Source organism: Octodon degus, unplaced genomic scaffold (genome assembly GCF_000260255.1).
Source record: "Octodon degus isolate 3935 unplaced genomic scaffold, OctDeg1.0 scaffold00031, whole genome shotgun sequence".
Classification (NCBI taxonomy): domain Eukaryota; kingdom Metazoa; phylum Chordata; class Mammalia; order Rodentia; family Octodontidae; genus Octodon; species Octodon degus.
The window spans coordinates 14,208,831-14,222,752 of NW_004524607.1; the positions used below are offsets into that span (position 1 = coordinate 14,208,831).

At 45.0% G+C, this 13,922-nt stretch overlaps 1 protein-coding gene across 2 annotated transcripts in view; it reads right to left on the reverse strand.

Moving 5' to 3' along the window:
• Sdk1 (sidekick cell adhesion molecule 1) overlaps positions 1-13,922 on the reverse strand; it is a 986,062-nt gene that overhangs the window by 99,232 nt on the left and 872,908 nt on the right. For both annotated transcript variants that reach the window (XM_023713416.1, XM_023713415.1), the window contains exons 25-27: positions 13,590-13,827; positions 2,803-2,918; positions 1,102-1,291 (exon numbers count right to left, since the gene is read on the reverse strand). In XM_023713416.1, the coding sequence (XP_023569184.1) occupies positions 1,102-1,291; positions 2,803-2,918; positions 13,590-13,827 (544 nt within the window). The remainder of the gene's footprint in view (positions 1-1,101; positions 1,292-2,802; positions 2,919-13,589; positions 13,828-13,922) is intronic.

Here is a 13,922-nt window from a genome sequence, read left to right on the forward strand (position 1 = left end):
AAAAAAAAAATGTTTGAAGGCATCCCAAGTTGGATCACCTGAGTTGCACTCATCTCAGCCATGCCAAAGCTGGTCATCTGCATGACACATAGGAAGGTGGAGGAGTGATATGTCTATGCTCGGTGGCAGTGTGCCTTTGAGCAAGTGCAAGGACAGTGGAGTCGGAGCTGAGGAGCAGTTTCTCAGCTGGCCCTTCCTGCTTCTCCCTAGAGTAGCAACCCGAAGCACGTGAGAATGTCGTGCACACTGAAATGAAGTGATGTCTGCTTCCCCTCCCCACAAACCCTGCCAGATCCCGCTTCCCCTTTCCATGCTGGATGTTGCCCCTTCCTGTGACCCTGAGCTGGAGAAGGAAGCTCGTGTGCGCTCCAAGACCCACGAGAGAACAGTTCCCATCCAGCAGGTACAGGGTGTCTGGGCTCATTGGTCCAGACTTCAGAAAGATGCTTAAGGAAACCGGAGTCCTTTCCCCCTTCTCTCAGGTGCCTCTGATCCTGAGGCTGGTGGTTGGGGAGATCAGTATATTTCCCCTGACATGTTCATTACAGTCTGTTTAATAATGAAAATGCAAAGGAGCTAACCTTTAAAGGTTTGACATCTGCAAAGTGGCAAAACATATTTTCTAATGATTTAGACTTCCATCAAAACAAAGCTGCCATACATGTTCTTAGTCTGGAAACACAAGGGCTCTGGGAGCTCTCAAGCACGTTGCTCTGTATGCGTGAACTGACAACGATCTCCTAAGGTACAAATAGTGAGACCCGGAAGTCCCAGGAGCCCTGGAGCTGGTGTGTCCAGAGTAGATTTGAGTAGAACCATAAAAGGAGCGGCAAACCAACCCACTTTGCACCAGCACTGCCCACAGCAGAGTTACGATTGAAATTCTGCATAGCTTCATAATCTAGCTATAAAAATCCACTCCAGGCTGAAATTGGCCATATAAATGCTCAGCGACTGAAAAACAATTTTGTTTTGTTTCCTTCAACTGAAAAAAAAGTGCCTGGAAAATTACTTTTAAAATGACCGTAATCCAAATCGTTTGGACTGGCAAAGCGAACCTGAGGAGCAGTGAAGCCAGTGTAGTATGGAGCCCACACATACCGTCATCTTTGGTGCGCTCAAGGATGAGCGGTGAGCTGGGGACCCCGTTCCCGATGCGGGTGAAGGCCAGCACTTGGAGCTCGTACAGCACGAACTTGCGCAGGCCGGCCAGCAGCGCTGACTGCGTATGGTTCCCTCGCACGACGTGAGTTCTGGGCTCAGGATCCAGGTCTTTGGCCCGATACAGGATCTGAAATATCAACATATGACACAAATGGTTACAGCCCCAGTGTATATTAGAAAAGGCCTCTGTGGGCACTGGTTTTCTGAGTTTCCTTACCAAAGGCAGCTATGGTGAAGGCCTGTGGATCTAATTTTTATGTGCTGGCATGTGGGGAGGAAGATGGTGATGAAGTGAGTGTATGCCAGAAGGGTGGCTTGAATTAAAACAGCTGCAGCTTGGCAAGTTGGCTGCCTGGTCACAATTTGCAAGGTCTGTAGCACTCGACTGCTGCCATGCCAACCACATCCGCTAACACAAGGACTCAGAGATACTCTGCTGCCACAAAGCAGCCAGCAGGCAGAAGCCATGGGGTTTCCCAGTTCTCTGGAAACTAAGTTCCCATCCCAGAAAGCTGACTGTTCTCACATGAACCTCAAGCTCCAACCATAGGCATAGCACCCAGGATGACATCCTCTTACGTCCCATATCCTCCCTCTAAGCTCACCCTCTCTAAGTTGCTTCCCATAGTTTGTGATCTGGAAGTAACAGCAAGCACTTTTCACTGAGACCCAGCAATGTGGTATAGAGCTCACTTAGGGACTGCTAAGTACCACGACACTGTCATATATCACTACATGGTCATGTATGATAGGGCATCCACATATCACACTGTTAGTATGATAGAACTGCCATGAATTGTAGGATTGCCATTTGTCACTGGATTGTCATGTTGGATGGCCTGCCATGCATCATGGAGCTGGGAGGAGCAATTAGAATTCTCAGGATAGAAGAAAGATTTATAAGGACAGGTTGGGGTAGCCAAATAATAGGCATCCAAATTGCAGAAAAGCAGAAAGGAGGCCTGCTTTCAGTCATGGAGCAGAGAATGACGGAAGTATGGCCTTCCTGGCCAAGTCCATGGTGTTCCTTCTGCTTCTTGGTAGACTGGAGTGCAAGGAGGGAGCCTGGAGACAGTATGCATCACCCTTGAGGGGTACACAGGACACAGCAGATCTTAGTGGGTTGGAGATGTGCATGGAAGATGGAACCCTGAGAAGCTGGGACAGCTTACAGTACCACTGCCTTGGACTACCCTGGCAGGTGAGGACACACCTAACAACACGCACAAAACAATGTCTACCCATGTTTATCAGCACTTAGCATGAGCAGGGAGCACTTCATAAATAACCCCTAGCTTCTCAGACTGACCCTGGGTGCTAGCTGCTACGTTTATTTGCATTTAACAAGTGCGGAGACAGAGGAGCAGAGTAAAAATCTGGCCGAGGGAGGGCACAGTCAGGGCTTGAGCTTCACAGTGTAAGTCCAAGTCTAACTTCCGGTTCATTTTAGAATTTGGAGATACCTGATAAGCAGTCACACCAATGCCTTCTTCTCAGACTGTAACAAGTGTGGATGAGTGCTGCTAAAAATCAGGACCCTGGCCAGCACTGCAGATGTGGGCAGGGACAGACACTGCCCTGGTTTGGTGGCTCCTTGTCTGCAGCACCTTAAGACAGCAAGGTCAACATAACATGTACCTTGTAGCCCAGGATGAGCCCATTCTGGTCCTGCTCAGGGACGGATGCCCATGTCAGTAAAATCTGGGTTGAGCTGACAGCCTCTGCAGACACATTTTCAGGGGCAGCTGAAGGAACTGCAAAGAATGAGTTATACTGATTATCCTCAAAAGTCTAAATGCTTCTATAAATAAGTAAATAAATAAATAAATTCAATCAAATCATCAAATTGTCCTTAAGATAGCGATATATTCTGAGCATTTTTTAGGAGTCAGATTAAACTTGCAGGAATATAACAGATATGTAAATCTCTTTAATATTAGCAACAAATTCCATAAATCCTGGGCATTTAGAGCTCAATTTTACCTGAGTCCACCCAGCAAGGAAATATGCTCATTCTGTCTTCTGTGATAACTCACGGCTCTGAAGGCTTTTGTCTTAAATAAGAAACCTCACTTTCAGACAGACACAGCTCTCTGACTTCTCTAAATGGCATTCAGTGCTGGGGATAGAAGGACAGAGGGATGACCATAGGATGCATCCAGAGAGAAAAGTCCTCTGGGCTGGATATCCTCAGTGTCCCAGTGCAGTCTGATCCCCCTGTTGATCCAGTGAGGCAGGTTTTATTCCTGTTGCCTATGAATGAGAGGCCTGAGGCTTGCTTGAGGGGCCTCATGCTGTTCCATCTAAAATAATGTTCTACAGCGAGACAGGATGGCCTGCAGAGCCAGCCGTGTAATTCCTGACCCTTGTACACGTAAGATAATTTTCCTGCCTTTATATGACCTTTCTTCTGTTTATACTGTCACTAATTGTCTTGCTATATATGCTAAGATGCAAATCTGAAATGTATAAAGACCACAGTGAAGCCTTAAAAACAAGCACTTTATACTCTAGGTAATCTCAATTGCTTTGTTAATTTTCTTGTACATTCATTTATATGTCAAAGGCAGCTCAGATGGGAGAAGACAGACCTGGGGAAGTCAGAGGATGTACCAGTTATTCTAACAGACCACGAGCAAAGGAGGGTCTGAGCCTTAGCCTCATGGTCCCACTACACCAGCACAAGGAGGAGGAGGAGGTTCACTTGACGTTCACCACACTTCACAGTAGGTGTGATAGCCCAGCCCTCCTTTCCCTGCTACCCAACACTTTCACTTAGCAGACAATCTGCAGCTTTAGTTCTGAAGACAGAGAAACATGGTACTGTAGTCCCTGCCCTGATGTAGGGATGAAAGTCTTGCTGGGAGAGGAAGGCACAGCCTACAGGGCTCCGCAATAGTGGGCTCCTTGAGCCACTTCAGGAGCTTTCCTGATTCTCTTTCTATGACCTGTTCTTGCATTCACTTACTTGTCCTGCCCTAAGGCTTCTGCCAGGTGGCAGAGGCTGTGAGGGCCACTCTGCCAACCCTGATATAGACAGCACTGTGGGTTTGCACCATTATGTAGCTCTCTGCCATACGATTGCTCTATGCTCTATGCCAAAATGCGCTGGATTTTGTCAGAAGCCAAATCTTGTGATTTTCCAAATTCCTGTCTTGGAGTTCCAACTCCAGGTATTTCAAAATGTGATGAGTTTGGAGAAACACCGGTGAGATGCAGTGATGGCAGGTAGGCTGTATCTCTAATCCAACTGACAAGTGTCCTTACACTAGTAAGGGGACAGATGCACACAAGGACAGTGTCACAGGAAGATGAAAGAGATGCTGCCCTTGGCTAAGAAACCCCCAGAGGCTGGACAGGGGACTGGGGCAGAGTCTTTCTGGTCCTCTTGGACCCTGGACCTCAGCTTCTGGTCTCTGGAACTGTGAGAAAATATATCCCTGTCATTTCAGTCACTCACTCCAGGGTACTCTGCTAAAACACTAACATCCATTTTATGACAAAATGCAAATGTTCACAAAAGTCTTAGGAATTTGGCAAGCTTGCCCAGGTTCTTACCATAGCCAGTCATTTCTGTGGGGCGGGGTATGGAAAGATGGTCCCAGGCAAGCCACAGCCTGGTGGCAGTCACCTTGGATCCTCACCCTGGTCCACTGGCATCAGACTACCTTCAGAGCAGGCCCACAGGTGTGTTCACAAAACAGGGAAGGTGCCTGCTCTCGCCTGTACTGCCCACCCGCCCCATGCAATGGAAGGAGAGAGTGCTGGTCAGCTCAATCCCACAGAGAAGCCTCTTATCAAATCTGTCAGTGGAGAACCATTCTTTCTGTTAGTCATTCAACAAATCCATGAATTTGAGCAGATATGTCACAAAGAAGGAATATTTATAATTTCCAGTGTAATCACTTCTCTGAAGAGGAAAGGTGCTCATGCCAGATGCTGCCCAGCTGTGGCTCGGGTAACTCACTCATGCTTCCCCAGCCTGCAAGGGCTCTCCCTGGGTATCTTAATGCCTCTGTGGCTGCTATGAGGAAATGCTTTATACATGTGTTTATTTTATTAAAGGAGAGTAATAAGCCAGGACTTTGCAATAACTAGAATTAAAAATCATTATCCTTAAAAAAATAAACCTATCATTGAACTGACTTTATTAAAATAAAAACACCAGATGTACTATATGCCCAAGATTTTAGTGCTGTGTGCTAAAACCTGTCCCCATCTGTACAAAGAAAGGCCATTGTCATGGCAACCCAACTGGTCCACCTCTCAGACCCTGAACTGTTTCCTGCAGGCCAATCTTTGAAGCTGTAAGTGCTCAATTCTCACTACAGATCCAGAAACGACTGCTGATTTTCCAAGCTGTGGTAGGTAAGCGGCACCTTCATTAACATGGGAACGCGCCAAGTCCCAAAGAGCCAGAGCTATCTGGTGACTTTAGCACCTCAGCCTCTGTGCTTTGAGTGTGGTTGAATTTCTCACAAGGGGAGAGTGATGTGGGCACATAGAAAAGAGAAAATGGCAGATTCCAAGATTAGAATTTCAGTTAACTCAAATTTTAATTAGACAGGACTGGTCAGATAGCTCAGAAGATTAAAGTGCCTGCTTAGGCAGATGATGGACTAGGGGTTCGATCCCCAGTGTGCCATGCTGGCTCTACTCCTGAGGTGCACTTGAGAATGAGACTGAGACTGGGCATGGTGGTGTGTGCCTGTAATCCCAGCACTTGGGAGGCTGAAAACAGGAGAATCACTATGAGTCCAATCTGCACAATGAGACCCTGTAGACCCTGTATTAAACACATAAAAAAAATCCAAATTTTAATTAGACAAAATCTGCCATTTGGGTATCAAATGGCAGATTTGGAAAAAAAAAGCTTACTCATTATTTATTTTGAGATTGATTCAAATTCTTTTTCAACATCTTAAGTTTACAGACATTCTTAGAAACTCCCTTTCATAAGCAGCACCTCCCAAGCACTTACTTTCTCCTTCTCCACCTGTCTTCTCTATAGGAAGCTTACTGTGTAGCTTGCTGCTGCTCTAAATATATCTTATTTGAGTTTTAAGGCCTCATTTATCTCTTACACATCAGAAGACACCATAGAACCTGCGGAGTATACTTCAGAACTGTAAACTTCATTTCAATGTGGCTCAAGATGTCCTTTCCATGTTGCCAGCTGTCCTTCTGAAGATTTCTGGGAACTGTGGTTTTCATTGATGTGAGACTTTCACATGGACAGTGACTGGGAGCTCTGCTCACCCCTTAGCTCCCCTTATAGCCCTTACCCTGCCCACTGGTCCCATGACTTAGTCCCTGCTGCTGTCATCCTCATCTCCCCTCTCCCCGAGAATGTTGAGTTGGACATGGCAAGATAGATTCCTTTGATGGGGCAGTGAGTATTAGGTGTTACTAGAAGGAAAAGAGGTAAGGGATCAGACCCACTGCACTGGGGATGGCCTTGGGGGCCAGAGGGAGGACCCCCTAGGGAGGGAGGTTCTTAACACTATCCAGAGGGTGGAGGAGCTAAAGTCCAATAGGACCCACAGCGTGGAAGAGCCCCCAAGTGTTCCCTGGCATGTGTGTAACTGGAAGAAATACTGACAACCAGCACCCAGCAGAGGAGACATTAGCTTAAAAGGGGTCTTGGGAAGCCCATAATTAAAGCACTAAAGATTTCTGAAAACTGAATAGTCTACATCTCGAAGATCAAAACACAGTTGCTTAATTTGTGATGAAAACACTTGAACCAAAACACTTCTCTTCTTTCCAAGGAAATGTGTTGCACTGAAGTTGCTAACTAAACAAAAAATCCAATGAAAACCTAAAAAAGCATTTCTGTAGAGCATAATCCTCAGAAGGAAGGACAGGATGACTCACAAAGCAAAACTTCTGCCACAAGAATGATCCTTGCTCTTGCTCAGAAGCCTTCTCAATGAATTAACTATGAACGTGATGAGGGGTCATTCAATGGTTCATCCTGCATGGACTTCTTACAATTCTCCTCCAGTTATCCATGAGCCAATTAATTTAAGACAAGGCCAAATCCACATGCTTCTTTTGCTATAAGGTTTATTCCTTAACATTATCCTACAAAAATAAATACCACCACTTGAGAAAGTTTCCTCAGAGTTACCTTGAAAGAGATACATGATTGTCTGAGAGAACAAAGCCAAGAAAAAAAAACCTACCATAGAAATAGGTTTCAAAAGCTAGACATGTTGTAGGAAACACAGCTCCAACTCAGCAGGCTTGCATTGGTTTACTATTTTTACAGAGTATTCTTTGCAAAATTATCAAAACAATGTTTGCCGTCTTTATTACATTTTCTTCATTTTTACAGAACATGTAATTTTGTTGTTTGCTGAATGAAATCCTTTAAAAATAGTCTAGCTGGGTGCAAATCTTGAGGCTGATCATCTTCCTTTTCACCTTTGCAAGATGATTATCCAGCCACCCTCTGGCCTCACAGCGCTTGAGAAATAGCATCAGGCAAATTGTTGTCATTACCTTCCTGGGTTAGCTGCCTTCTGTTCCAACTGGTTTTATAGCTTTCTCTTTGGATGTAGTGTTTTATTGAAGTACCACAACACATTTGGGTGTGGATTTGCCAGGATTCATGTTTCTTTAGGGTGAGAATGTCTTTTACCATTTCTGGACTTACTCACTGATCTGGGCTGATTTCCTTGTCTTTCTATTTTGGAGCTCTATTAGATCCTTTCACTCTGTTCTTTGCCATTTATTCTCTCTTATCGTCAGTCTTTATGCTTTTCTGCTGGGTTACATCTTGAGTAACCCAGATGTAGCCTCCAGTTTGGTAGTCTTCTCTTTAGCAGTGTCTAAACTGCTTTTTGCTTCAACCATAGAGTTTTATTTTCAGTGCTTGGGTCCTATTTGGTTCTTTCAAAAAGTCAACTTAATTTAAAATTGGTATTTTAATCTTCAAAGACCTAATGCTTTCTTTTAATAATTAAAGACTATGGTAATTTAAAAGGTACTTATTACATATTCTCTTTAAGATCAGCATGTACTTTAAAGCAATCAAGGCTCTTGATCTTTCTTTAAAAAGCAACTGCTTGTGTTTACTTGTAAACTATTTCCTCACACATTTCATAATTATGGTTCATTATAAAAAGGGCCTGATTTTTACTTGTGACAATTTGGCTAGCATAAAATTTGTCCAGAGAGAAGTTATGCTTTTGTTGGCTGCACACAAAGTCTTCCCTGAAATTAACTTCTCCCTTGCCCTCCCCTCTACTCCCTTCTTCCTTCTCCTCCCCGCTCTGTCCCCTCTCCTCTTCTGTCTTCCCTTCTTTTCCTCTCCCCTCCCCTGCCTCCCTTTATATTTCCTTTTTGTTTTAATCTATTTTTTATTTTATTTTATTTATTTATTTTTTTTGGCTGAACCGGGGATTGAACTCAGGCCCTTGTGCTTGCCAGGCAAGCGCTTATTCTACTGAGCCATCTCCCCGGCCCCTATTTTTTATTTTAGAAAATTATTTATTTATATATTTGTTTGTTTGGTACAGGTTCTCACTCTGCAGCTTGCACTCACAGTGAGCCTCCTGTCTCAGCCTCCCCAGCACTGGGATTACAGGCATGCATCACCATGGCCAGTTTTGGTGGCCAGGTTCCAGGCAAGCATGGCATGTGGTACCAGGGATCGAACCCGGGTCCTTACACTTGTCCGGTAGGCACTTAAGACTGCTGAGCCATCTCCCCAGCTCTGTTTTAATCTATTTTAGAGAAGAAGACAGTCCTCTACTGGGGCGTAACACATAGCTATTTCAGGAGGGTTGATGTTTCCCCTAAGGGTGACGAGATATGGGTGGGCAGTGAGGATAATCAGGGTGTCTGACCAATGCACTATCTATGAAGCAACTTTTCAAAATTATTTTTATGTATTTAGTACAGGGTCTACAGGGTCATGCTACACAGATTGGACTCATAGTGATTCTCCTGTTTTCAGCCTCCCAAATGCTGGGATTATAGGCATGCGCCACCTCGCCCAGTCTCAATTGCTATGTCAGTGCACCCCAGGGGTGGGGCCAGCATGACACGCTGGAGAGCAAACCCTCAGTCCCTGTGTCTGCCTAAGCAGGTGCTTTAATCCGCTGAGCTATCTGGCTAGCCATGAAGAAACTTATTTTAGTAACATTTAATCTGAATAAAATTAATCTATAGACGGCTGAGACTGTCCTCAGAAAATAGCTTTTGTGTGGTATAAATTCATCTACCATAGAATTCACCTACTCATGGTATACTATTCACAGAGCTGTGTACTCATTACTATAAAGAACTTTAGACCATATCATCACCCCCAAGAGAAGCCCAATACCCTCTTCTGTGTGTCTTTTTATGGTGGCCTGGATGTACCGAACCAATTCAAAGTATTGATAGCAGTTTCTGCCAAATGAAAACACCATGCTGTGCCTTCATCCACCTTAGCCACAGGCTTGGGCACTGTGCCTCCTCTAGTTCTTCCCCACAGTCAGAATGACCACGCATGGCAAACATTCTGGATCAACTGAGGACATCAAGGCAGCCACGGTAGCACTGCTGAAGACCGTTATGAAGGATGACTTCTAGAACTGCTTGAGAAAGTGGCAAGAATGATAGGCTAAGTACTTTTGAAGTGAGAGGAAATATTTTGAGGGAGATTAATAGAAGTATGTCTTTTACTATAACCACTTTAAAAACAAAATTTAAATGAACTATAATTTTTTATCATGCCTTCTCCCTAGTGGTGAAACTGTGGTGCTGTATGGGAACTTTATGCTTTTCTTTCGGGGATCATCAGCTACTTTCCAAAGTGGCTGCTCCATTTTATATTTCCTTCAGTTGCTTGTAAAGCTCCAATTTCTCTACATGCTCACCAACACTTGCTATTGTCCATTTTTTTCTGCTTAAGCCATCTTAGGGGTATGAAGTGATACTTTATTATGGTTTTGATTTGCATTTCCTTAATGGCTAATAATGCTGAGCATCTTTTCTTGTGTTTATTAGCCATTTGTCTGTCTCCTCTGAGGAAATGTCTATTCAGGCATTTGCCTGATTTTTAATTGAATCATTTGTCTTTTCATTGTGAAGTAAGAAGTCTTTATGTATTCTAGATACAAGCCCCTTGTAAGATACATGATGTGAAAACATTTCCTTTTTCCATTTTCTGTATGGTATTGTATGAAACACAAAATTTTCATTCTGATGAACCCTGATTTGTCTAGTTTTTCAATTTTTTTGCTTATGCTTTTTGTCTCAAACTAAATTTTTCATTATTTCTCTTCTGGAAGTTTCTAGGACAATTCATTGAGGTTACACCCAGAATTCAAACTTGAGTCAGGCACAGGACTTGGAGACAATTGCCCCAGCCACAGTCGAGGCAGCCAGGCAGCCTCTGTGGGCAGGGACTTTTAACCCCCTGTGGAAGGACTTGGTCTTCTCATGGGAGTTCAGAACCACAGCCCCACACCCTGGACTGGGAGGTGACCCTCTTGCGCTGCATGAGCAATAAATCGCAAGTCCTTACAGGCTGGGGACAGACTGGCTTCCCCACCTTCCCTTGCCGGCCTCGCTTCTCAGGCTTCAGCTCCCTCTCTGCTGCACTCATTGGGTGATTTCACTGATTTCCTTCCAAGCACATCAATGCATTTAAATTTTCAGAAGAATTATATTTTACCTATAGCTTTCTAAATGGAAAGAGCAAAAAATTTATTTTAAAAGAATTTGATAATTCTGCCTATTACTGGATTTAGAACTGCAACTTAAAATTTCTCAAGTTCTTTTCTTTGTCATAAAGAACCAGGACTTAAAGATAATGGAGCTTTTTAAAAGCCCCACATGGTCATAGTCATAAGCCATGTATCAGCACACCTCAGTGTTCTTTCTCTGACCAACGAAGATCTGTGGTGGGAAGTGAGTCTTGCCTGGCTGCAGCAGACCCCTCTCTGAGCACGTTTCCTCCCGAGGGCTGCTGGCCACCGTGCCAGTGACTCTTCAGTTATCATGTTAGTGGGTTGCAAGGTTCACGTGATGCTGAGAGTGTCCCCACCTGACAATAATTCCATGTCTCCCTGCTCTGTTGAGTGGCTCTTCCACTTATCTTACCACTCCCCAGGAGAAGATGAGAAAGAAATGAAGCCATAAACGTCGTGAGGGCTTTGGCTTGGAAATAGCAACCTGGGTGCCTTAGAAACCTGAGTATCCCTAAGATTGCAGGGTCATACCTGACCTTGCTAGTGTCTGTTATTGGCAGAAGGAAGCAAAGAGGACGAGATGAGAAACTTCGCCTGGTGCTCCCTGAGCCATATCCACAGAGTGACATAAGGGAATAGCCTTTGTCCTTACACTAAGTAGCTGTGTGGAGCCCCACTGGTACCCTTACTTGAGACAGGCCCCGGAGGTAAGGGGTCAGTATTTGATACATGAGCAACCTGGTAAAGCCACACAGTGCTCAGCAGGCACTGGTAACAAGTAGCGGAGAGCTCAGGGCCAGTCTGGCCAGCAGGGTGCCAGAGGTACTTGTTCATCAGGCAGGCTACCTCCTCACTCTGGCTCTCCTAGTACACCTCACTGCCACCATGGCAGCAGTTCCCAGGTGTTTTTGTTTTCCTCTTCAGCACTGGGGCAGGCCAATACTGGAAACAGTGAGCTCCCAGGCATCTGTCTCTTCCTCCAATGGCTTCAACCTGAGGATGCATGCTCCAAAGCCACCTCTAGCCATGCCAGGAGATGCATGCCCACCAAGTCTCTAGCTTCCTCTACTTAGTTGATTAGACCTTTCTTCAAGGCATTGGCATGCACTTGGCCTTCCTAACTTATCCTTCTAAACATTTCTTGTCAGAGTCACCCTGAATTCTAAGTATCTCCTAAGACAGTTTTCAATGTTTAAATTTTTAATTAATTAATTTTGCTATTTGATTCATTCCTGCCACCACAGGGGGACTTCCTCCCATGGTGTGCTGGCATGAGCAGAGGAATAGGGAGGTTCTGCTGGAAAGTATGTCTGGGACTTTTCTAGCACACTGGGTGGAGATGGCCATGGACAGCATCACTGTTTCTTACCTACCTTCTGTCCTTCCTTGGGTCCCAGGGCAACCTCTCTGATGTGTCTCCTTGGAGCCTCCAGGAAGGAATCTCACACAGAGCTCAAGAAACACCCCTGGGTCTCTAACAGAGCTACAGTGAGGCTTAACACAGTTACCAAAGAGAAGTATTTGATGACAATTAGAAAAATGGGTGAAGACTTCTTGTGGGAGGAGACAAGCCTGGGTCTTCACCTTGGACTTCTGATATCATTCATACCTTTCCCTCACCCAGTATGGACATATGTTAGGGTGTATTCTAAGAGCTCTTCCTCACAGCTTCAGTCAGTCTACAATGAACAACTCCTCAATGTGTCAAGTCCGTGCTGTGACATCTGTCAAGGGTGGGAAAAGACAATGAGCCCCTTTCTTGTTAGACTACCTGGCTGATGTGGACTGGGCAGAAAGCTGGTCCTGTCACAGTCTTTGCGCAGTGTGTGCTGTACCCTTTCTATTGGGTTTGTACCAATGAAAATTGTAGAGATGCTGAGGCTGGCTAATGTACTTCTGTAAAGCTCAGAAGACTAGGGGACGTACACGTCATCAGCATACTATGGCACAGACTACTTGGTGTTGACCAAAGCACTTGTTTTCTCTCTAGCAATCAGCAGTATCCCGCAACCAAGCAAGGCTAAAGAGAAGGGTAAGATGACCAGGACATTTTTTTAAAAATAGGTTTTCAGAGGGACATGTGCCCCTTCCTGCTCTTTTTCCTTTTCTCTGGGAAGAAATGATGACCAGCCTCAATGGTAATAGCAAAGTCTGGGTCTTTGAGTTGCTTCTTGGAAGAGGCCCACCCACCTACCCACCAAGACACCCACCTCTGACTGCACTAAGATTGAGAAATCAACTTTTATTGTGTTAAATCAATTGATCTTTTGGGGATCCACATGTTACTTCAGCAAATCACTGAACAAACTATGTATACTGATTTCTGAAGGGGAGAGCCTGAACACACTACAGGTTAGATTTCCCCACTGGATCTGTATGTATGCTTCCTGTTGAACACTGACAGCGATATTATCCCGAACTTAAAAAGTCGTAATGCGTCTAGCCTGTCAGAATTCATTACCACCTCTAAACAGATGACTTGGTGCTCCAATGAAGTTTCACCTAAACTTCTCTTGAAGATGGTCTAACAAGAGCTAAGGGTAGGCATGCCTGGCCTAACCAGGGTTCAGTGGTGGGCATGCCTGGCCTAACCAGCGGGTATGAAGTATGCCAACAAAGACACAAGTAGATATGCCAATAAGATGCCATTGGCTTGAGACTTGAGAACTTAGGATTATCATGCCCTATCTCCATTGGGAGGCCATGTCTCTGGGACCTGCCCCACCCTCCTCTCACCTGACTCTCGTGTCCGGCCACGTACCACCTCACTCCAGGGTCCTGCCCCAATGGCATTGAAGGCCTGCATCTGCAGCTCATATTCTGTCCACTCTTCCAGCTCCTCGATAGTGAGCTCCCTCTCCAGCCGGTCATTGACGACTTGGGCCAGTGCAGAGGATGGGAGGTCTGAGCGCCAGTATTTCACTCGGTAACCCACGGACTCAGGGTTCCCATTGTACTGGGAATCAGGCAGAGGCTAGAAATAAATGACAGTCTATGAAGAGCTGATACCTTGACACTACCACTTTTCAAGGTCTTAAAGGACAAACCTGTCTTTTCAAGACAATTTCA